This window comes from Paramormyrops kingsleyae, chromosome 7, assembly GCF_048594095.1.
Source record: "Paramormyrops kingsleyae isolate MSU_618 chromosome 7, PKINGS_0.4, whole genome shotgun sequence".
Taxonomy (NCBI): Eukaryota; Metazoa; Chordata; class Actinopteri; order Osteoglossiformes; family Mormyridae; genus Paramormyrops; species Paramormyrops kingsleyae.
Genome location: NC_132803.1, coordinates 22,189,633 through 22,215,462, shown reverse-complemented (window position 1 = coordinate 22,215,462; position 25,830 = coordinate 22,189,633). Strand labels below are relative to the sequence as shown.

General features: G+C 39.7%; 1 protein-coding gene across 3 annotated transcripts in view; it reads right to left on the bottom strand.

Moving 5' to 3' along the window:
- Positions 1-1,970: 1,970 nt before the first annotated feature.
- The window catches only part of fibcd1b (fibrinogen C domain containing 1b), a 126,274-nt gene continuing 102,414 nt past the window's right edge, over positions 1,971-25,830 (bottom strand). For all 3 annotated transcript variants that reach the window (XM_023807853.2, XM_023807854.2, XM_072714501.1), the window contains 2 exons: positions 18,474-18,653; positions 1,971-5,848 (listed from right to left, as the gene is read on the bottom strand). In XM_023807853.2, coding sequence (XP_023663621.1) covers positions 5,586-5,848; positions 18,474-18,653 — 443 coding nt within the window. In that variant the 3' untranslated portion in view covers positions 1,971-5,585. The remainder of the gene's footprint in view (positions 5,849-18,473; positions 18,654-25,830) is intronic.

The window sequence follows — 25,830 nt, the reverse complement described above, 5'->3', positions numbered from 1 at the left end:
TACTAGAAAGGAGGATCCCTCCGTTGGTTAAACCTCAGAGCCAGGAGGAACAATGCACAATCCGTCCTGGTCGCGGAGCACTGGACCAACTCTTCACCCCCAAGGATACTGGAGGGTTCATGGGAGTTTTCCCAACCAGTCTATATGTCTTTTGTGAACTTGGAAAGGTATACAATCTTGTTGCTCGGGGGGGTCTGTGGGAGGAGTATGGGGTCCGCTGTTGTGGGCCATAGCAAAGTGTTTAAGTCAAACACTAGGTGTGACTGGAACTGTTTAATAAACCATCCATCCTTTCATCCATCTATTAGTCCGGTCCATGCCATGGACGTTCTTAACGTTTTAAATTCCAAAAAAGCTGGGCTGATGGCATTCCCCTTGATCTCATTGCAGTATAGGGTGACCACCTAATCCATATCAGGAGGGACACTATGAGCTACTTCAGCTTTTACGAACTACTTTAAAGCTGAAAGGGTTCTGTGCTCTGCTAAAATGTTTGGTTAGTTCCTAGATTGAAAGACTCATCCAGCTGTTTCACATTAACATTACTGACACATACTGTATGCATGATTATAGGAGACTGACCAATCAACATACGGCAAGAACCCAGTGCTTCAGTGAAATCCTGGTCCTTTTAATTGAAAGTTTACAAATCCTGTTGTAGCTCATAGTGTCCCTCCTGACATGGATTAGGTGGTCACCCTATTGCAGTATAAGAATCCCTTGTTTCTTGTGTCACAGCTAGCATTTGTGCATTACAGTGCTAAACAATTTTAGAAATAAAATACACAAATACAAATTAATCCACCCATCCATTCTTCCATCCATCATCCATCCTTTCATCTATCCATTTTCTGTACCCACTTGTGCCATTCATGGTCACAGGGGTCCCTCTGAAGTAAAGCAAAAGGTTGTATATTCTGCATTTTACAAGACAGAATTCACTATAATTTCTGCTTGTTCTTTTTACTTGCATATTCTATCAGTGTTGGCCTGGCAGAAACCCACTAGTAACTGTTTCTGTAGAGATGATGAAGTCCTTGCTGCTCTGCTGTTACAGCTGCCAAGCCGGGCATCCTGTGGCTGCTCTGATGGCTTTCACTGATTTTGGAAACCAGCTGCTTTAATGTGATGTTTTTTTAAATACAAGGATCTGGGTTTAAAATGGAATTTAATCTAATTTCTTATTTCTAAAGCATGTAAATGATATATGCCATACAGCACAATTCCCTGTGGATGCTGGACAGATAAGTATAACTGTGTTTAGTTTATATTTATAAACTAACATTTTAGCTATAATAAGGTTTGCAGTGAGACAATAGGCTCCTTGCTGTTTGCAGACAGTTGTCAGGGAGGCGTGTTGGGACTCAGATGAATTTATTATTTTTTAATCTTCAGTGATGTTGAGGCATCGTATATGGTTCAATATTTTTGCATGATGCCTATGTGACTTGTCTGTGTGTGAGATCTTCACTTTCCTCTTGGGCCTCAAATGTTGTCCACTGACATGACAGATCAGACAATGATCCAATTGACAGCAGACTCTCACAGCCCTTAAATACTATAAGGACTATAAGTCTAGTTGTGTTGAAAGTCAAAATGTAACCTTTCTGTAAAAACTACTTTAGCGATCTGGTCAAGTGGAATTAACTGATTTTATAAACTCCTGCAATAGAAATCAATTAACTGAGCATCAAATCTGACCCTTCAGAATTATTTCCAAATGCCTAGCATTTTATTGGCTCTGAACACTAAAGGAAATCCTGGAAGCCAGCAGTTTAAATATGCACTCAGGTTCTACCCAAAAAACCGAAGCGTGTTGTATTTCTCTGGCTCATCTGTTCATTTACCTGGCAAATGTGTAATGTGACACCGCCACCCATTCCCAGGCTGGTGGGGTAATTACCATGCATTACCATGCAGGAACACACATTTGAGAAATCACACATAAAGGACTCTGCCATGAAAAGGACTCACTTATAAAACGTGAATATTTATTAAATGCCAACAAGAACATTAAAACACAGTATCAAGATTCAGCAAAACAATCTATATGACTTCACTGAGAGCATATTGTAGGAAATCAGGGAAATAATTCACCAATATGCACACTTTGTTGCCAACAGTTTAGTTTTTCCTTATAAAATTGAAAAAAAAAAAACATTAAAATGAAGGCATATGAAGGTCTTTTTTGTTAGTCCCAGAATGCTTCTACTGAAGAACATTCAAAATCTTAAAGGTAAAAGTGACTGGATATATCCTAAATTTCATGAGACTGCCAGTAGGGGAGGCTCTATTCTTTATAATCTTTCTCTCTCTTTGTGGTTCCAAATATAAGAATTGTTTTTCACAATTATTTTTCATTTTCTTCTTCCTGACAGCAAATTCATACTCCCAGCATATCTTAAACAAACATTCAACTAAACGCAAAACTTTGTGTTTAGCGGTTCAACCCATCGACAGTCTATCCATGCTGCAGTACTGAATTACTGAATTTTTTTTGTAAGACAATAAAACATCATTGGAAAGCTACAGTCATTCGGCATAGAAAGCTGCTCTCACTGCAAGGATGCAGAATTAAGTTCTGCAATTCACTTCTTTTTTGTATAAGTATTTTTTCAAGAATTCCTAAAAGAAATGATTTCATGTGTATAGGAATGCAGCTATACAGAGTCAAGCAAGCTTCTGTGCTTGAATTGAAATAAAATATTCATTGTATTTCCAAAACTTCAATGTATTTTTCATTTATAGGCTTTAGGAGCTCGCAGTGGGTTAGGAGTGGGACGTTATGGGGCCTGGTTTTTGTCCTGGTCCCACGAACCATGCAAGGCAGCCCTAGCTGCATAGGGAGATTTTCAGTTTCATACCTAATGTATCCTTAGGTGAACTATTCTTGGTAATTTCTTGTGATTACAAAATGTATAACTGTTTCATAGTTGTTTCACAAAGTCAGACTAGAAATATATTTTTTCACATTAGTTTTCAGATACTTTCTGTTACACAAACTGTAATTCCAGTAACAAACTTAAATTTGTTCTTGAAGAGAGACAAATTGAACCTCTGTCTAGTAATGAATTAAATACTTAAAAAATATATTCAAGGGCATAATGAATAATTCATCTTTTAAATGGGTTTTTCAGAAATGGTCTTGAATTCCAGTTGTGCTATTTTATGACATAATATACATGCTCCAATAGTCTCTAAAACATACACTCTACAATAAATGTACAGTTATTTTAAAGCTTTTAGTACATCAAAAAGTAAACAATTCAATTTATACAGAAAAAAAAACAATTGCACATTTTTACAGTAAGTTACTGAAATGTCTATTTAATTTTTTTTTTATACTGTACAGAAACTTTTTTCCTCTAACTGCCTGGCAACATATTTATGAATTCCTTTTCATAAAACAAAAAGGGCTTTGATGTCAGTCCTTTGACCATCATGGAATTTTCAAAATAACTCCAGCTAAAACAATAGAATTAAAATCAGCGATGTAAGCTATCTGCAAATTCAGTGGAAATAGAAAGACACCATTGTATTCCTTCTCAAAGGGATGGTATTTTGCTCCTTATGTCTTGGGCCATTAGGCCTTATTGACGCTTATTGTTTTTGTCATAAAAAATCTGAAATAATTGCTACATACTGTATGATCTTAACAACCTTCAAAAGTTTGAGATTCTGTCATTTTGCTATGTGTTACTATGGGTCTGGCAGCAGTGGAACAAATTGGCACCATTCAGCTAAAGGAAGGAGGGCTTAAATTAGCCAGGGTTTGCCGGGTGGTGGCTGAACAAGCAAACATATGATTAACAATAAAAAAGGAACCTCTGGCTTCCTGGTAGGCACGGAGATGTGTGCAATGAAGACTGATACAAAACCGCTGCAAAAACTGCAGGTAAAATCAGGGGTATGCTGCTTCCTGCAAAAACAATGCAGCGACACTAAGCAAAAGCAAATGAAAACACGATAGATGTACTCTTCGTGTTCAGGTTACCTATTTCCCAACTCTTCTGTGTAGATTGGGAATACAACCTGTCATGCCCTGCTCGTCTGTTCCTCCCGTGTGCCATGCCCACTTGCTACCTCATGTGGAATCCCTGTGTTACCAGCTGTTGCTCGTTGTTGTTAACCAGTCCTGTGTATTTAAGTCCATGTTCAAGTATGTTTCCCCAGTCCGGTCATTGACGTTGTGATGTGTTCCTAAATGTGTTTTCTTGATTTGAACCCCTTGTTTGCCCAATTTTGTGACTCCTGCTCCTGTTTTCCCTGTTCCGTGCCCTCGACCATAACACAACCATGTGCTACCATGGATTTTAATAATGTTGAGCAGTACTTAATGAAACACTGTACACTTTGGCTCATTGAATTGAAGCAGAAAGTTCTGTGCTTGCAGTAGATTCACTATACAGATAGCAAATGGATACTAGGGGCTACCTAGCCGCTTAAATGCCCTGATGGCTCGGGCTCCCTGCTTTAAGTACCTAAATGAGGTGTGCAGCCCCTTTATTTGTGTACTGTAGTGTATATTTCCAGCTCAAAACTGGAACCAATTACCTATTAAAAGAACTACTCAGATGGGCAAAACTTAAAAGCCTTCACTATTATTACTAGCCCATTTCCTACAAGTGTAAATTGTTGTGAGACTGTTCCTTATTGTGTAGGAAAACTTTTGCTTTTCAGCCTTTGAGCAGAGCAGCTTAGAGTATAATTGAATTTATCCTATCTTGTAAATGAGGCCAGGAACATAGTGTGACTAACTGTCTTTGCTTCTGCTTCCTTCAAGGTTAGAGGGAAGGGTTAAAACAGTTTAGCTCTACCGTCACCAGCTGCCAAAGTGTTTAGCTTGTAGTCAAATGCCAAAAGTGCTGGGAAACAAAATTGTCCAATATGCTTGTTAATAGCCCCTGTGAAACCACTGTGATGGGAGTGCTTCGATGGATGATGTTTGGTACCATGTTACTTCATATCCATAATCGCCATTTGTGGGGGTGCTGCAAAGATGGGACAGGAACCCACAGCCCACCAGGAACTATGCTCCATTCCAAAAGACATGCATCAGAAGCTGAATTTAACATGTTATCTTATCTGGATACCTTCCGTGTCTGGAGTCAAGGGATTCTTCTCAGCTTACAGATAACACTCTTAACTTGATGTGTAATCTAAGCTCTTCCAGCTATTCGTTAATTATTAATAACTCAATTAGAATGCTTCACGCAACCTATTTGTTTAATTGATTACCAGATTTTTTTTTTTCTGTTTTGCAATTTCAGGAATCTCAGAAATAATCACATAACTCCAGTAAGTGATGGCATCTGAAAACCCAGTCAGGAGAGAGACACAAATCTCTGTACAGCCCTGTGGGCTTCAATCAAATCAGTGCAACACTAAAGATGGTTCATGGCATTGGAAAGGATTACCGTACAGCTATTAAAAGAGAATGGTTTGAATAATGTGTTAGTTCCACAGGAATTAGAGAGAAGAATACTAAACCAATTAGTTCTTGTCACTGGAGAAAAAAAAGCTCTTAAATATCTATGACCTAGTAGTCAGTTTCTTTTCCCATTCTGTATTTTTCCTCTACTCTGTCATTTGTTCTCCTCTCTGGTGGGACGGATCTTCATCTCAGTAAACTTGAGCGAGTACTGCCAACCGGTCCAAGAGGACCACTCGATGCCATCGGCGTACGACGTGTGCTGGCCCTTCAGGTACTGCCCGTTCAGGTTAGACGTGTGGCAGTTGCGATACCACCAGGCGCCACGGTAGAATGAGGCACAGTTATTATCAGAGTGGTCGTTATCCTGGTCTTTGGTGGTAAACTTCATTCCATTGTGCTTCAGCAAAGAATCACCTGCACAGTTACACATACATATTGAGAGAGAGAAAGAGAGAGACAAAGAACATTAACAAGGAGCAAACTTCACTAGAAAGCAGTACAGATAAAAAAGGCTTTGCAGAGAGTTCACTGAGCAAGTGCTGTTCTGGAGAATGTATTGAGTCATGTAACTATTTTTACACACACACACGTATATACATACACACATGTACACAAACATACATACAGTAAGTTCTATTTTGGTTAACCTTATTTTTAACCAAGGAAGTGTCAGATCTTGACTACCAGCTTCCTTTCCAAACCATTCATTCATAAGTCACACGTCTGTGCTCCATTCTTCTTTGAACATCACAAACTGTTCTGACACCTCCTCAACAAGCAGACTGGGAGTAGGATTTGGACTGCAAACGTTGTTAGCCGACTGCGAGGAGGACTTAGACAGCAAACGCTGTCGGTAGACTGGGAGGAAGAGGAGGATAGCAAACGCTGTCGGTAGACTGGGAGGAAGAGGAGGATAGCAAACGCTGTCGGTAGACTGGGAGGAAGAGGAGGACAGCGGACACTGTCGGCAGACTGGGAGGGGGACTAAGGCAGCAGGCACTGTTAGCCAACTGGGGGAAGGACTTGGACTGCAGACGCTGTCGACCGACAATGAGGAGGACTCAGACAGCAAACGCTGTCGGTAGACTGGGAGGAGGATTCAGGCAGCAGACACTGTTAACTAACTGGGAGAAGGACTCGGACAACGGACGCTGTCGGCATACTGGGAGTGGATCTTGAATAGCAGACACTGTCGACGGCTTGGGAGGAGGACTCGGACAGCAGATGGCGTCAGCAGACTGGGAGGATGACATGGACAGCAAATGCTGTCAGCCAACTGGGAGGTGGACGTGGACAGCAGATACTGTTAGCTGACTGGGAGAAGGACTCGGACAGCAGATACTGTTGGCCAACTGGCTACATTCTATGACGGAAAAATACTACTGCAGCCACAGAAGTGTCAGGAAGAGCGAAAAAGAGGAGTAGGAGGAGAGTGATTTATTACATTATGTTTCACTTTGAAATGAAGCGATGCTGGCAGAGAGGGGGAGAGCCTAGAGACAGTGTGAGAGCAAAGCCAGGAGGCCTGTGTGGAGGGTGGCGAGGGGGAGGGGGCAATATCCATGGGGGAGGCCAGGCTTGTATCTAATGCACCCTTATTAGTTCCAGTGATGTATGTTCCATAGACATAATGTTGCTGATTTAGTCATATTTCTTTGCCACAGAGATATGCTCTGAGAGTACGAGTTCTTCAGAGGCCAGAATATATTGGTGTTTCCCACCCTAGAGCTCAAGGGTTCTTCAGTTCATTTTTAATTGCTTAGTCTGTGCTGATTCAACAAACCACAAGAGAAAAACCATCCATCAATCCAACTTCAAAGTACTTTTCCAGGTCAGGGGGAGCCTGGAGCCAATCCCAGGTAGGGCCATGGCCTGGAAGGGGCCCAAGAGGGGGGGGAACCCCCATTCAGCTGAATGTACTCAGGGGGCCCAAGGTGACATTCTGTCAGAGGGCCCAGAATTCCCTGCTACACCCCAGATCCCTGGATGTACATGGCAGATGACCAGTGTACATCCTGGATAAGATACCAAGCCATTGCAAGGCACATACATTCATATGCTATGGGCAATTAAGAGACGACAATTAACCTAGCAGAGAGAGAGAGAGAGAGAGAGACTGCCTGTCACTCTATGACCTTTTTATTGTTTAAGATACATTGACAGGGATTAAAATTTGTATGGTGGAATTGAAAGCGTGCACATAGAAAGTGTCTATTGTTTACCTTAAAATAGCACTGTAATGCTGTAAGGAATTGTACTCAGTTTACTCCCATGTTAACCTAATAGTTATGGTTATGTCTATAGAAAACTGAAGCCCGCTGTCAAACATACATACCAGATTCTGGTTTGGATTCTTACCTATTTGTAACCAGGAATGAAGAACAGAACAGTATTTCCTATGTGATAAGCAGTATGTACACCAGCTAACAGCGGACAACAAAAGCATGCAGTAGCTGTCTTTAATACCTTTTAGCAGGGGGTATCGTGGACAGACATCATAAGAGATTATCAGTAACTCCACTGGGGGAGCAATGAATATGACGTATAGTGTTAAAGTGTGGCATGTTATATCAGAAAGATATAACCATTATCAGTCTTAATCCCAACTCCTTTCATCTTCAGTAACTTATACAGTATAAAATAGCTAAATATTGACCATTTGATATTAATGGCCTGTATGCAGTTTGTGAGAAATCTGAGTCCCTTCTAAGTGATTTTACCCGTAATGGCTTATTTACAGTAAGTTTATCATCTTCAGAGTAACAACTTGAGCTGCGTGGCAACAAGACCGGCTTTTCTTAAACTTGTGCCCATTTGGGAATGATACATTGTTACTGCTGCTGATGTCACTTTTGAAGTGACCTAATGTCCACATTTCTTTGAAAGTATGTGCGGCTGGTTTCTAAAAGAAAAAAAACACAGAGGCCTTGATGGCTTTGAGTCTGGAGAGACTGAGAAGGGCTTTGACCTTCTGCGTGCCTCTCGTTCTCTCACCGGCTACGCTGGAGGAGAGCGGCAGGCCCCGTGAGCATCCTTGCTGTTTCTGTCCTGCTGAGGAGACATTTTCCATTTTGGTTTCCGCCTTTATTAAACACCATTCTCGATCCTTAGAGAGCCCCGCAGAGCGACATCTTATTCTGCTTTTTTGTTTTGTTTTCTGTTGTTCTGTTTTAGGAAACTAGGGGCTGTTGAGCACAATATTTTAGCTGGCAGTAAGATATTTGTGGTATGCAGTTGTCCTGATGAGTGGTTAGATCTGTCATTTTACCAGCCTTGTTGTTGTAAAGGATTCTCTCAGTACTCAATTCACTGTCCCAATACTACCACCAACTAGTTATTAAGTACACTAATCAGCCGTAACATTAAATCCACCTGCTTGTCCCACTGAGGTATAGACTCCACAGGTCCTGTAAGATATGAGGTGGAGCCTCCATGGATCGGACTTGTTTTTCCAGCACATCCCACAGATGCTTCATTGGATTGAGATCTTGGGAATTTGGGGGCCAAGTCAACACCTCGAACTCTTTTTCATGTTCCTCAAACCATTCGTGAATAATTTCTGCAGAGTAGCAGGCCGCATTATTGTGCTGAAAAGGCCGTTGTGTCGGGGAGTACTGTTGCTATGAAGAGGTGTAACTTGTTCAGCAACAATGTTTAAGAAGGTGATACGTGTCAAAGTAGCTTCTGCATTAATGCCTGGACCCAAGGTTTCCCAGTAGAACATTGCTCAGAGACTCACACTGCCTCTACCAGTTTGCCTTCTCTTCTACCCCAGGTAAACGACGCACTTGCACCCAGCCGTCCACATGTTGTAACAGACAACGTGACTAAATGGACCAGGCCACCTTCTTTCAGTGCTCCGTGATCTGACGCTCACATGCCCATTGAAGGTGCTTTTGGTGGCAGTGGGGGGCCGGTCTGCAGCTTCGCAGCCCCATTCGCGGCAAGCTGCAATGCACTGCGTGTTCTGACACCTTTCTATCATAGCCAGCGGTAACTTTTTTAGCATTTCATGCTACAGTATCTCTCCTGTGTGATCAGACCAGACAGGCTACCCCATTTCCAGTTCACCAGTTGCAGACTGGGAACACCTCTCAAGACCTGCCGTTTAGGAGATGCTCTGACCCAGTCGTCTAGCCATCACAATTTGGCCCATGTCAAAGTCGCTCAGGTTCTTACACTTGTACATTTTTCCTGCTTCCAACACGTCAACTTCAAGAACTGACTTTTCACTTGCCTAATATATAATGCTACCCTTGACTGGTGGCATCGTAAAGAGAATAATCAATGTCATTCACTACACCTGTCAATGGTTTTAATCTTATGGTTGATCAGTGTGTGACAGAATGGTTACAGTATATGATTGAAAAGCTTAAAAAGGAAACTGCATTTAAACCATTTGATACATCTCCAAAAAGCTTTATGGATCTGAATCTGCATTAATTAACTTTGCTACTAAATCTCTCCAAACTTTTCTTAATAAAGATTCAACATTTATGTTGTTATGTAATTCCTTACTAATGTGATTTGTTTTATTTATTCGCAATTGAAATTCACAAAAATTCATTATGTATTAATAAAGCAATATGAAGCGGATATGTGCTAAAACATTAATGAAGCTGGGATTTAATATATAAAGGACGACAAAATTTGTCATTAAATGACTGTTGGGGAGCTTTTCTACATTGTCACAGAATTAAATTTGTTTGTAAAGCACATAAAACATTGCATCCATTAAACCGGAATATATAATAATATTAATAAATTAATAAAGTATTCTCTTTGTCTGCGTAAGTAATACATTTTATTAATAATTTAAAAACCCTTTAACAAAACTAGAAAATTCTCCTATAATTATGAGTGTTACAAACAAATGTCCATTCATGTTAGCTGATTAGTATACAGTATATACACCAATCAGCCATAACATTAAAACCACTGACAGGTGTAGTGAATAACATGATTACATCGGTACAGTGGCACCTGACAAGGGCGCCATTATATATTAGTAAAGTGATCAGTCAGGTCTTGAAGTTGTGCTGGAAGCAGGAAAAATGGGCTAGCGTAAGGAGGTGAATTGACGACGGGGTCATGGGCAACCAAGGCTCATTGATGCGCATAAGGAGGGAAGGATAGCCCGTCTGGCCCGATCACACAGGGGCACTACTATAGCACAAACTGCAGAAAAAAGGCATTGATAGAAAGCTGACAGAACACATACTGCATCACAGCTTTCTGTGTATGGGGCTGTGCAGCTGCAGACCGGTCAGAGTGCCCATGATGACTGTCCACTGCTGAAAGCACCTTCAATGGGCATGAGAGTCAAAACTTGACCATGGAGCAATGGAAGAAGGCGGCTTGGTCTGATGAGTCACGTTTTCTGTCACATCATGTGGATGGTTGGGTGCGAGTGTGTCATTTACCTGGGGTAGAGATGGTACCAGGATGCACCATGGAAGGAAAGCAAGCTGGCAGGGGCAGTGTGATGCTCTGGGCAATGATCTGCTGGGAAACCTTGTGTCCTCACATTCATGTGGATGTTAGTTTGACACATACAAGCAACTAAAATGCTGAAGACCAAGTACACCCCTTTACGGCAAGGCTATTCCCCGATGGCAGTGGCCTCTTTCAGCAGGATAATGCGCCCTGCCACACTGCAGAAATTGTTCAGTAAAGGTTTGAGGAACATGGAAAGAGTTCAAGGTGTTCACTTGGCCTCCAAATTCCCAAGATCTGCTGGACAAACTAGCGCAATTCATGGTGGCCCCAACCTCGTAACTTACACAGCTTAAAGGACCAGCTACTAATGTCTTGGTGCCAGATACCACAGGACACTTTCAGAGCTCTTGTGGAGTCCATGCCTCAATGAGTCAGAGCTGTTTTGGTGGCACAAGGGAGACCTACACAATATTAGGCAGGTGGTTTTAATGACATGGCTGATCGTTGTATGACAGTTTGAAGGTGTGATAAGGTGTTTCTGACAGCTGAGATTGGTAGAGGGGAAAAATGCAAACACCTGGGTGCCATAAAACATGTAGCAAAAAACTGAGTGATATCAGACAGTCCTAATATACATTATCTGTGAAGACTCCCCTCCAATAATGCAGAACTGGATGTGGCTACAACATCTATGTAAACAATAACATTGGCATGTTGTGGTCCAACACACAGCCCTGGCCTCAACTAATATAAGAGCGCCGGAATTTTTCTGTAAGAAGAATCAGAGCCAGAGCAAGACTGATTTATTTAGAAATAAAGATCAGTAAAGATCTAAAGGAGGAGTATAACTGCATAACACCAGAATTGTGCCTGATTATTAAAATGTCACCAACAATGAAACATGTTTGCCAACTCACACGCATCTGGTGTATCACTCACGCTTTCAGACTGTCACGCTCATGCAAGAAATCTTACGCCAAATATTATTCCACTCTAAACTTCAAATTAGCTACATCAATAGCATTGGGGTAGTTTGCAAGCCCTACAGACTATTGACAAGGTAATAAAACTGTTACATACATGTAAATGCGAGTGCGCGCGTGTGCAGACTTGTCTCAAATTGAAAATCTCACACCAGCCAACTGCACAAAGTTGACAACCCTGGTACTATTGATACCAAAGGTAGGCAAGCACAAAATATCTCCATGCCTACATGTTCCACTGTGTCTGATAGGACAGAATACATCCAATTTAACTGATGGTGGTTGAGTCATCCATCTTCTGAAAAATCACTCCGCTAAGGATGTTGCCCATTCAGCTCCCTCCAAATCCCCTCGCATATGGTATAATGTTAATTCAAAAAAAAAAAAAAAAAAAAAAAAAAAAAAAAAAAAAATATATATATATATATATATATATATATATTAAGAACCCCATATCCTTTAAGAATGGTGAGCAATTACTAAAAAAAATGATTACTACAGCGACTACTTTACAAATGTTTTGCAATAATGATTTTTATGCTTTTATCAACCATACATGTAAAATGTACTTTGCAGTACCATCTGGTAGCTACACTCCGCTCAACAAACTGGATGTGTCCTGTGCCAGGTTTAATTTGCATAATTCAACTAAGCAATTTTTCTTAAAGTTGAAAGTTTGAATTAACAAAATGTTTAAACATCTGCAATTTTAATAGATGCACCGTTTTTAACTTTAAATAAATGCTTAATATTTAGGTTAAGATATACCCAATGCAATATTGACTTCTTTGATAATTAAATGTATTAATTTTAGTCAAAAATACTTTATATCTAATCACCTTATACTGTATATGTCCAGTTTTGATAAGCATTGTCCGTCATAAAATTCCATCTGAGTTCATGAGTAGTAATTGCACCAGACAAGTCACACACAAGCTATTTGTAGGCTATTTATATTTGAAAAGGTAGAGCATGAGTGAAAAAATGACTTCATTAACAGACCACTGACCTAAAAATCTAATAATTTATAAAAGTAATAAAAAGATATAAATGTTTAGTAGCATGACTATCAAGGACAACTTCAAAATGAGGTCCATCGTTTATTCTTTTTCCCAATAGTCAAATTTGCACTTTTCAGTGATAGTAAAACTAAAATAATTCCATCCAAATAATTACAAATTATTGCATATGTATATCTCTATTTCAATTGAAAGGTAGAGGCATTTCAAACACAGGCTTGAAATAACATAAATGTTCTTTTTCCACTGGGCAAAATTCTGCCTTTCAGTAAAAACAATTATGACCGAAAGTGAGGTCAATTGGATGACCAAACATGAATTTCTTGAGTGAATGAGATATTCCTACATGATGCTGTAATTTTTATCGCGGGTTTTTGTTTTTTTGACTTGTTTCACTTACCATACTGATGCCATTACATGCATGCTCAGCCCTCTCCTCTACACACTCAACACTCCAAATCCATCATCAAGTTCGCTGATGAGACCGTAGTGCTGGTTCTCATTCCCGACGACGACTAGACTGCCTACAAAGCGGAGGTGCATAACCTGACATCGTGGTGCCAGGAGAACTGTCTCCAACTTAACGTCAGCAAGACCAAGGAGCTGGTAGTGGAGATCAGGAGAAATAAGGAGCGCTCCTACTCCACCCTCTACAGCAAGCAGCTTCAAATAACTAGGCGTACGTATCACTGAGGATCTGACATGGACAGTACACATCCAAGCCCTGTCCAGCAAGGCGAGGCAGCATCTTTACCACCTAAGACAGCTGAGGAAGTTTTGGATTTCTCCAGCAGTTCTTAGGACTTTTTACTCCGGCGCTGTGGAAAATGTCTTGACCCAGAACATCACATCCTGGCATGGAAACAGCTGTGTACAGGACATTAAGGGACTACAGAGAGTGATTCGAGTAGCAGAGCGCTGTACTAGATCTTCTCTACTGTCTCTGCAGGACATTTATACCAGAAGATGCTGGAGCAGAGCAACCAGGATGATCAGAGACTTGTCTCATCCCAGTAACTGTCTGTTTGAGCTGCTGAAATCAGGCAAGCGCTTTAGGAGTATTACGGCAAAAACAGAGAGACTCAGGAGGAGCTTCTATCCTCACGCCGTAAGACTCCTTAATCACTACAGCCACCACTACATCCTTAATATACACAGCTCATGTAAAACTCTTCCTCCCTGTCACCAACCTGCTATTTTAACAATCTGTAAATTACATATCCGCCCACCACATATATTTATACTTATGTCACTGCAACAAGGCACACTGCACTTTAAATCATATGCAAATCATTTGATTTGGTATTTTTATGTATTTTCACATGGACATTATGTATAAATAAGCAAGAATATGGCTTGTAGTGATATGGTGTTTTGATGCATATTTAAATTTGATTTTCATGTTATGTAGGACTGTCACTATCAATTATTATATCAATAATCGAGTGATCTACAGATTATTCTGATGATTGATCGAGTAATCGTTTATATATAATATAATATAATATAATATAAACATTGCAAATGGCTTGAGGCAGGAACCAACCCCTATTGTATAACAAAAATATCACTTTAACACCACCAAGATAAGCCAATAAAATTTGCTGAAGACAATAAATGCATCAAATACTTTGTGAGTTATCACGTTCACCAGATGTCTTCTGCTTTTACTTTTCCCTTTGCATCACTAAACAGTGTTCCTTCATTTTTCACACAATTTGTTTTAAGATTTGATCAGTACCAGTTTGTCACCCATACAATACTTCTTCAAAGTTTTAAAAAGATCTGTCAAATATTTGGAGTTGATGTGCTAATAGGATCAAGTATCTGAAATTGCCCCCCTTTTTGCTATCACTACGTGACACTGTTTCAGTTTTGGTGTGATCGGTCCCTAAATTCAATCAGTTCCAGATCTTCATCCATACAATGTGTCTGTAATATTAAAAACATACATTGAACACTTTTAACTGAGTTTAAAACTGACTTTTAACTAAATTTAATCAGTTCCAGATCTTCATCCATACAATGTGTCTGTAATATTAAAAACATACATTGAACACTTTTAACTGAGTTATCGTGCTAAAGAGAAAGTGTTGGTGGGCTGGTTCCAGCTGTGGTGGACTGCATCCAAAACCATATTTATTCCCTATCTGGGGAATACAATGATTATACAATACAAAATGCAGCTGTATGAGCTATGTGAAAATAGATTCAGTACTAAGTAGTTATACTGGAATGAGCTGGGAAGATGACTACCAGAATCTGCTTTACAGTTAAGATATCCATGCTCACTAAGGATTTGCAGAAGAGAAAAGACTGTAAATACTGATTGTATAACTGATGCTTACTGATTCATTACTATAACCCTAGGAGATTTTTTGATATTATTTGTATGACTCATGTCTTGATTCAGTGAGATTTACCTATGGTATGCAATTTAGTGTGGATAGAAATGGTGCGTTTGGTCTGACTGACGCATCTGTCCGCTCTGCATGGTCTCCCCCGCTGTGCTTCTGGGGTAAAATTGCAGGATACCTCATGATCCTGTAGCCTTCTTGTTTTAAAGTCCTTCGTATTACCTACTATGCCATGTGCAATTAGACTCCTTCACTTTAAAGAATGACTAAGTGGCAATAGCTTATGGTCGTCACTATCAGGAATGAAGAAATATTTCAAGAGCTATTACTCTTAACTTGGTGTACAGCAGTTTATAGTGAATTGTCCTGGAGCTTTAGGTAAAACATTCATCCCACCTGGCTGCTCTGGAGTAACACAATGTCAGCAGTGAGTTTTCTGTGGTACTATAGGCCCTTCTTGGCTTCTCCTTAATGTTTGAGAAAAACTCTTCTATATGGAAGTATATATAATATTATATATAATGTTTATAAATAGACAACTAACAGCTACAATAACTAATTCCCTCATTAAACAACACACATACTTTGTATGAAAGCTTTGTTTCTTCTGTTAATAATGGTGAAGGCTCTGTTCCATCGTACTGTATATAATCTATTATTTTATGATTGTTTATTTTTGTTCTATGCTGTACAAGAGCACATTTCCACTTAATTTTCATTCATTTTAATTGTAATAGAATTCTCACAATCACAGCCATCATGTTGCTTTTTCAGAATTCCGTTACGCGTCTATGACAATTACTACTGCTTCCCATTACTGTAAGTAAGCAAGTAAAATTTATTTATAGAGTACCTTTCACAGACAGTGCTCACAAGGCGCTGAACAATATAAATGATGTGCTAAAAGGTTATCATGCTATTGAATACAATGAGATATATTCAAAACCAAATGTGAAGCTGCTTCTTTACGTTGCTGCTAAATCACTCACCCATAACATATGTTGAGCCAATATTACTACTGTACACCTTGCTAAGCGACACAAATGATCTCATTTAAAGTGTGAAAGGCTGAGTGAGTAAATAAATAAAAAGTAGTGTCGAATATTAAGATAAACATCAGATTAGCATTTCAAAGCTGTACACCCTGCCATGCAGACTTACAGGAAGAATTTACTGTTGCCAATTAAAAAAACAATCAGCCCAAACGGAGGTTATTACAGAAAAATTTGGTGGTTTGTTACTGCTATGGCTACTTTTGGCCTGCGAGTTTTGGGATGTTTCTGTCATTTTGTCCTTCCTCTGTTGCTGTACTTCCAAATTAAATTCAGGTAAAGCCCGTTCACTTTTAATGGAAGAAACCTGCAGTTCAGTCTCAAAACTTGAACAGTTTAAAAGCAGCAATTTTACGGTGTTTAGATGTAATTCTTGAACAGAAGCTAACATTTTCGTGATTCCAAACCTTTGATGTGAAATCAGGGGACTGAACTCTTCCAGCAGACAGGAAGCAGCAGCGACACCAAGGCGTCACGGCTGTTAATAAGCGGCTGTGTCCCACTTTGCAGCTGTGACCTTTAAGGTATATAGACTCTCTAAGGCCACGCGGTGAAATAAACATCGTCTGGACAGCTCTCAGTACTTCAACCTTGTTTAAATCAAAAGTCGTGTCATATCGGTGGTAAATTTAGGAATACAATTTAATATTAGTCAGCGGAAAATAAAAGCTTTTCTATCAACATGTGGTGCTTACGCAGTACAAAGCAATAACAGCAGTAATGTCAGAGGGTGACCCTGGCCAAAAGAGAAGCTGCCCTGCCAGTCAACATGATGACAGAGACGCAGTGTGCAGAGACGCAGTGCGCTCTGAGGACATGCTACTGACTTTATGACCTCAGTGCATGCTGTCTGCCTTATCACACTAACTCACAAACCTCTATCTTCCTTACTCAGCCTACAATACTTGTTTTTCAGTTTTTTTCAGGACAAAAGAGTAATTAGCTAGAACATTTAAATAATCAGAGCAGGTGTTCCTGTACACTGCCAATGTCCTAGTAATCTTAGAAAACCAGACAAGATTGATCTTTCACACTGACGATCTACGTAATTACAGCAAAAAAGCTTGTATTACTGCTTTGTTGCAAAGATTACATTGCTATTGTAAAACTAGGAAAAAGTCTATGAAATTCAGCATTTACATACAGCTACTTTAAATACTTATTTATTGCTTGGTTCTATAAAGAATTACCCTTTATATAAGCAAATAGAAGTTTTAATCAGAACTAATACTTGGAGTGGGCTTTAACTCTTATAATTCAGTGTATTATATAACCGACTATAATCAATTTCATTGCTAAAAGTCCACCAGCAATTAATTTGTGTGGGAGTTAAAAGTCATTACTGCCTGTTTGTATAAGTACTGTTTGTTTAAATGCAGGTATAAACGCTGGGAGAAGCTTTGTTTGTCGTCCTTTGTTTGGGTCTGTTTCCAGCTTAATTTTTTGACATTTTTTTTCTCCCTGCCTTATTTTGGGTTCTTAAATAATAGATACAGGGAACAGCTCTCTCACAGGTTTTATAACAAACAATCACCTGGCAACATACCATCTACAAACCAAAAATGTGCAATTTGCTAAATATTTCATCTGCTCCATTTTTGTTTCCTACTAGTGTTACCGTTGCTGCACCGTGACGGGAAGCGGTGGGCAGGCCTCAGGCAGCGCTGCCAGCCCAGAGGCTCCTCACCATCTTAATGCGTCTCTGAGCTGCAGCTTTACACAAAAACCTCAAATTCTGAAGTCATATTTTACATTTAATGGACTAAAGCTACCAAGAGGTGATTAAAATGTATATTCAATCTAATATTATTCACATGAACAAAACACTACTATGATGAAAATAACCATCTGGGCAAAACAAGTCGTGAACAAAAAGAATAAAGAGATAATCATTTTCCTTCAGTTGGTTAATGATTATTTCATGATTGATTTAAACAACCTTTTCCAGTGAATCTTCATCCTGGAATTAATCCAGGAAATCCTAATCTTTGTGTTTTGACACAGAATTGCATAAAATTAAAAATAACAAATTTTTGTCATTGATTACCCATTGCTACAATGTCTATGTTTTACATATAAAAAAACCCTCAATGGACATGTAAAATAGCTTACGGTATGATCCTGGTCACTATATGATAAATTGTACAAGATTAAAAATTTAAATTAAATATTAGATCGGTATACTAGACCTGCAGTGCCAGAGTAGTCAGCAACTGTGAGTGGATATCCATCATCATCTGGATCCACTGAGAACAGGCCCACTCCAAAGGTGCCATAATGTGCATAGGCGGTACTGTTCTCAAAGTCCTCCAGGTCAATGCGCAGCTCGTAGTTGGCCTGGATACTTAAAGCATGGATCTGCTTCATACCTGAAACAGACAACGAGTAAGACAACTGATTAGAAAACAATTATCAGAGACGTGAGCAAATAAATAGTGTCTTTCAGTTTATGCAAAAATGATTTCTTTGGGAATTACTAAGGATTCCACGTGCAAGGTAGGATTTTATGCATGGCTGTGATTCAGGGCACCCTCTTTGGAATTTTTCCTACCTTTACCTCGCCAAGTTAAATAGATGTGCTAAAAAGGCCTTGCTGGTGGGTGGTCTGAGGTGCTGTGACAATAGGTATTCAACAAATGAAAAAGAGAATCACAAAGGATTACGTATGTTCGAAATATGTTAACATAATGTTTTTGCTTTATATGACATTACTTGTGTTTGCAACTATACATTTAAATAATATTTGAACCAGTACATTATGAAAAGTACTTTCTAAATAGAATCATACATCTTACAGCTGTCTAAGAACCCCAGGATGCTCTCCTACAGAGATTCAGGCAAACCTTATGCTCTTATTTATTATTTTGAAAAAGCACATCAGGTACATTAAGTAGATGAACAATCCTCCTGGAGACTAACATAGTGAAAAATATCTAGTAACATAACATGCACATTTAGAAAACTGCATCCTTTTCAGATACCACTCTGTAGCTATATTTTTGGGATGTCTGTCTCTATTCTATATCATTCTGAAACAAGCTGGAGGCAGGATCATAGGAGCTGTCCTTGGGTGGAGTCGCATTAGCTGAGCTCTGCTCAGGTGCACCAACCTGACCTATCAGATGCCAGAACCCCCCCCCCCCCCCATACTTAGCCAACCAAGAAACATCTCACTGAAAGCACTGCCTAGCACTAAAAATAGTAGCCATATTGGCCATATGCGTCTCTTGTATTATGAGAGTCCTGTCTGCAATTTAGGGTGCAGAAAATATGTACAAGCAGACAGATGAAGGTCTGTTTTATAAAATATTTTTTTTAAATATACGACGATGCACATGCCGCTAACTAAGGTGGCCTAATTTCAGGCCTGCTTGTGTGCTGTTATTCATCATTTCAGCGCTCAAAGCATAGTGGACTTTTCGTTTCATTTTGGGACTCCAAAAAGTCTGTATGTTTAAGGACCAAATATGCACAAAGGGTCTGCATTTGCAAGTTTGAATTTAAAATGCAATGTTGGCAAGACATGGGAGCGTTTACACTGATTTATCACAAGTGGCGAGTAGGAAAGGTTCACAGTAAGCGGAAACCCATTGTGCAGCAAATTAGTACTGCTGATACAGTGGTGGACATCTTATTTTCAGAAAAAAACAGGCATGGTTCCAATAGTACTCTCCCTAATTGACTGGGAATTCAAAGAAAATCCTCGTTTCTGTGACTGCCACTGCTATGATATTTTTTTTTGTTTGCCGTGTTAAACCATTGAAATCCACCAGCCTTTCAAACTTGATTTATTTTAGCATTCTTGACAATGAAATTGCCCTTTGCAGAGAAAACCAGAGAGAGGTAATTGAGATCGCATAAATACTGACACATTATCATTTACAGCTTAGAATTACCAAAAAGGAAAACAAATAAGATATTGAAAGTGAACAGTAAATGGAATTATCCTAACAGAATGTGACAGTCACAATATGAGAAAGATGGTGATTAAGAAAAATAAATAACTTAAAGCATCATGCAAACATCGTAACATACAATAGTGTATTCCAATTTAAAATTCATCTCTAAAATGAACACTTCACGCTGCCACAGGGAAAATACACAGCGATGACTCAAGCTACAATAAATAACAGCCAAAGAAAAATGACGCCCGTTAAAAGGAACAAGCTATAACAAAATTACACCATTTTAAACCAACGGTGTATTTTAATACATTTTCAGTTCCATTTCTGAATTTCCATTACGGCATGATATTGTACTGGTATACTCAGAATTTGTAATTTAATTTGAGTCATTACATGGGTGGCTGGCATTTACTCCAAGACAAAACACCTATTTCACATTTTATTAATATATGGGGTTGAGAAATGTCAGATGATAAAACTCTTGATTTTAAAGAAGTCTTCAATTTCATAATGGAAAAAATCTATACATTTACAGATACCCATTTGTTTGTGTAGGGCCAGATCCACAATAGTGATCACAGATAGGGCATACAGACGGCCTGCTCTTCAGCAAGCCAGATGCAGTTTGTTAATAATAATAATAATAATAATCATAATAGATTTTATTTGTAACGCACTTACATTTAAAATAAATCTCAAAGTGCCACAAAATAAGTCATCCTAAAAAAGTGAAAAGCACTTATTAAAACATCAATTAAAACAAGCAAGTAAATCAATAATTAAGAAACCTGTAGCCTGCAAAATTAATTAAAATCCATAAGTTCTATTAAAAAGAAATGTCTTAAGTCCTTTTTTGAAATTTTCAATAGTCTGTGGGGCCCTCAAATGGTCTGGGAGGGTGTTCCATAGTCGCGGGACGGCAGAACAGGAGGCCCGATCAGCCATGGTGCTGAGTTTGGTCCTGGGAAGTAGGAGACCATTTGCAAGTAGTTCTTTTAGGTAAAGGGGGGCATTACTGTTGCTCATATTTGACTTAAATCTAAATACAAATTAAATTGCTGGTGGGAATGGAGCTTGTTTCACACCTGGTGTTATTAACTTGACATTATGCATAATAAAAAAATAAACAATGAGTAAAAGCTTTTCAGAAACTTCCGATTACATGGTGGTGGCTGGCAGTGCTCTGTAGTTTAGCTTGGTGTTCCCTTGCACAAGAGAGTACAAGAACAAGAAAGTATAATCTTATTTGACATCTGGAAAGGCATGTTATGCAGTTTATAATGATTTCAAATGCAGTAATAACTAACAGTTGCTCGGTCGACTTGGTCAGTAGGCTACCTCAGTTACATTACTGCAGCGCTAGAAACTGCTGTAATGTTGCATCAGTTTATAGCATCCAGTCATTCTCTTCTACCTTTAATGTACATTGTAGTTAGTATTTTATTGTATTTAATTATTGTAGTAGTAGTTTGTATTTAATTTATGTTTAAGGCAGCTCACACTGAGTTGATAATTATGATGTCAGTAAGCAATTACGTCAAGGATGGGGCACACCCCGGATAGAGCACACCCTAGATAGGGCACACCCACACACCCCGGATAGAGCACACCCCGGATAAAGCACACCCCGATTGGGGCACACCCGCACACCCCGGATGGGGCACACCCACACACCCCGGATAGAGCACACCCCAGATAGAGCACACCCCGGATGGGGCACACCCGCACACCCCGGATAGAGCACACCCTGGATAGGGCACACCCCGGATAGGGCACACCCCGGATAGAGCACACCTCGGATAAAGCACACCCCCGATAGGGCATACCCGCACACCCCGATTGGGGCACACCCGCACACCCCGGATAGGACACACCCGCCCCCCCTGCATGGGGCACACCCCGGATAGGTATACACATTCACACAGGCAGGCATGCACATAAACACAGACACACACAGACACACACACACAGGTTTGGAATTTTATCTTTGTGGGGACTGTCCATTCATTTCTATGGGGAAAACTCTAATCCCAACATGATGACCATAACCCCTACCCAGCCCTAATCTTAACCATAAGTAGGAAAAAAATACAAGACTTTTTTTTAGTTTTTTGGTTGCAGTGCTACATTTTTTAATAATTGACTTTCCCATGTTGAGATTGGAAACATGTCACCACAAAGTTGAAATAAAAGGTTTTTATCACTTTGTGGGGACCTTTGTAACAATAATGTGTTTGGGCTGCAGAGGCAGAAATCCAGCTTCCAGTCCTGGAGGTCCGAGGCGACAGTCCTACCCACTGAGTCATGCTGCCATCCTAGCTGAAGTAATGATTTGGTTAAAACCTAACCCTAACCCATTTAATGACATTCTTATTGTGGTTCAACTGAATTAGTGTCCATTTTTTCTGAGAAATGACGGAACATGTCGTTCGGCATGAGGAAGCGGCTCCATGCTGACATTTAATTTGGTTTGATTTGATTTCACATTCAGTACTCGCCCACAGCCCCTCGTGTTTTTGTTAATTATAAGTTCTCTTCGACTTCAACCCTTTGCATCCCTGAGCTTTTGTTCCATTTCAACCCAGCCTGTTTGTTGCTGTTGTTGTTCCCTGTTCGCGCCACATATGACCGAGCAGCTGTCAGAGAAGGGCTGGGGTCTCCTTTTATTTTTGATAAAAATACGAAATGCTAAGACAGCGTTGCTCTACCCTGTGTTGATATCTGACCCGTGTTCCCTTTCCTGGCTGGAAACCTCTGTTCCAGATACAACGACCTTGTCAACCATCTTTTGTTAGCCAATGGCAAGCCCTCCAGGGGAGGAACCATCCTCCATCTCACCATCTCTTCATGTCAAGCCTGCTATCACGTACCCTGAACACAGACGCTCCCCGACAAGTGTGTCAGTCAGTTCCTAGCAGGCAGTGCGGGTAGCGGTTTTCATAACAGCTGGCTTCAGTGGTGTTCCGGAGATACCTGCTCGCATGTATTCTGATGTGACAAAATACATGCGGCCTGGTGCAAGGGGGCACTTTCACTCCCTCCCTGTAACGCCGACAAACTGCACATTATGATGAGGCATTTTATTACTATTATTTTTTGCTTCCTGGACAATTTTTCTGTTTCTACAGTCACTACAGAAGGGCTGTCCTCATGTAATAAGTTGCCTTACTAAACAAAATCCATCTCTCTTACAAGCTAATGAAGCTAAAGAAGCTGACCAGGGTGATCAGCTCTTCTGCGGCATTAAGGAGTCAGTAAACACTCCTAGATGGATTCTTAGAGTTCTTATGTTCTGTCCAACAGGGTGGGTAAATGTAGTTTAATGCAAGAGATTTTATATTTTAATCCAATAATCCATGAATCATAGAGGGATGTGGGCTCGGGCCCAAAACGGGGGAGGGGGGCACTATGAAATGTTTTATTTAAAACTATTAAATATGTAAGCTCAAGGCCTGATCTATGTGCTAGAACAATGCAGTTTTGGCATAATAGAACAGAAGATAATTGTACGAGTTGGCATCACAATCATGTTCCTTTAAGGCTAGAATATTATTAACCTGTGAGTTTCTAGTTTGTTAGAGTTGAATATTCAAGGTTGAATTATTGTTCAACATTTAACGTTCGCAGTTAATATTGATTAAATGATTTTAGTTGTATTCTTCAGATTTGATTTACCAACTAATAACAGGACTGGCATCGTTGTGTCTGTGATTAAAAATTAAGCAGGGGATCGTAAGCATAACTGAAAGGTTCAAATATTAATGCTTTGTTTGCTTTGATTCTGTAAGTGGGCGAGGAAATCCATTTGATGTCTTTAAGTGCTGATCCAGTCCCTTGTGTTTTGCATTATGCCTTTGGGCAGACAGGGGATGGAAAGACAGACTCCTAAGTCTGGAACAGACATTATGTTACTCCTTTTTCTCACTTCTGACATTTCTCAGAATTAATAATTGATCGTGCTTTTCTTTTCCTTTGCGTTGCTGGAGGGCTTTGCTTGTCTGCGGTCTTTCTTGGTAACCATGCTGGCTGTGCTTCTCTGGAGTGCTTTGGAGGGAAACAGCAGAAAGGGAAATGAAAAGGATGGCGGACTGTCCATGCTGGTGATGTGTGTCCCAGGTAACAGTCACACATACGTCTGTGGCTGCATAAGAGGACGACAACAGGAGTCTTAATAATCCACCGCATCACTGAAGATGGACACGAAATAAGTGCTAATTAGCCATAATTTGGAGGCTCTGGAAGCTTTATCACCAGGATGGGTTGCTCTGGAAGCTTTATCACCAGGATGGGTTGCTCTGGAAGCTTTATCACCAGGATGGGTTCCTCTGGAAGCTCTATCACAAAGATGGGTTCCTCTGGAAGCTCTATCACCAGGATGGGTTCCTCTGGAAACTCTATCACCAGGATGGGTTACTCTGGAAGCTATATCACAAAGATGGGTTACTCTGGAAGCTCTATCACTAGGATGGGTAACTCTGGAAGCTCTATCACAAGGATGGGTTACTCTGGAAGCTCTATCACCAGGATGGATTACTCTGGAAGCTCTATCACCAGGATGGGTTACTCTGGAAGTTCTATCACCAGGATGGGTTATTCTGGAAGCTCTATCACCAGGATGGGTTATTCTGGAAGCTCTAACACCAGGATGGATTACTCTGGAAGCTCTATCACAAGGATGGGTTCCTCCGGAAGCTCTATCAAAAGGATGGAAGATCTGTCTACATACCATCTGGAAATAAAATTTTTTTGCAAAGCTACAGTACTGATACATACTTTAATCTGACTTCTGACAAAGCTGTCATCCAGTGTCTTTAGGAAGAAATTAAATCAGAAAATGTTGAATTTACTAAGAAATATTTAATTTGTGCTGTTTTCTCAGTCATGGTAACACTCCTGGAATTGAAACAGATGCCAGGAGCTGTTTAGTTAACTTTTGCCTCAAATCTCTCATTAGTCAACCTTGGGGCCCATCTTTTGCACATAGCAAAATAATTAAATTAAATTAATTCCAATTAAAACATGCAAAGAGAATACTAGAGCCTCTGATGAAAAAGCTGATGAACAACAATAAAATACATTTCTCCTCAAGCACTTCAGATTGCATGGTTCAATGGATTTATGTGAAAAAAAAATATTCTGACAGTGGCTAAGAGATTGAAAGGACACAATAATGTCTTATCTTGGTTGATATTTTTAATTGCTTCCCTCTTTTCTACCAGTATCTGAGTAATCGGCAGAGATAATAATAAACACATTTGACCCATTGCCTGTTGTAATCAGGTTACAGGTCACACGCCTCAACTCGTCGACATAGCTACATTATAATAACCGTTTCTTTTTCCTCCCAACCTCTCTGTTGTAGCTTTTTCCCGTTTTATGTTCAACTGGATATTAGTGACATCGTCGTTTCACACAATAGAATATGCCATAGTTTATTTAATTTACATTCCCTATAATATTAAAAATTAATTACAACCCAGCAAAGAAAATCCACACACATTAATAATGTGACTCCTGTAGTTCAAAAAGTAGATAATGCAATAATTCACTAACAAAGTAATGGGTGTGGATTCAAATCCAAGGGTGCAAGCATAAAATTGCAAGTCTTCCCTCTATTGCACGTCGCTTTGGATAAAAGCAT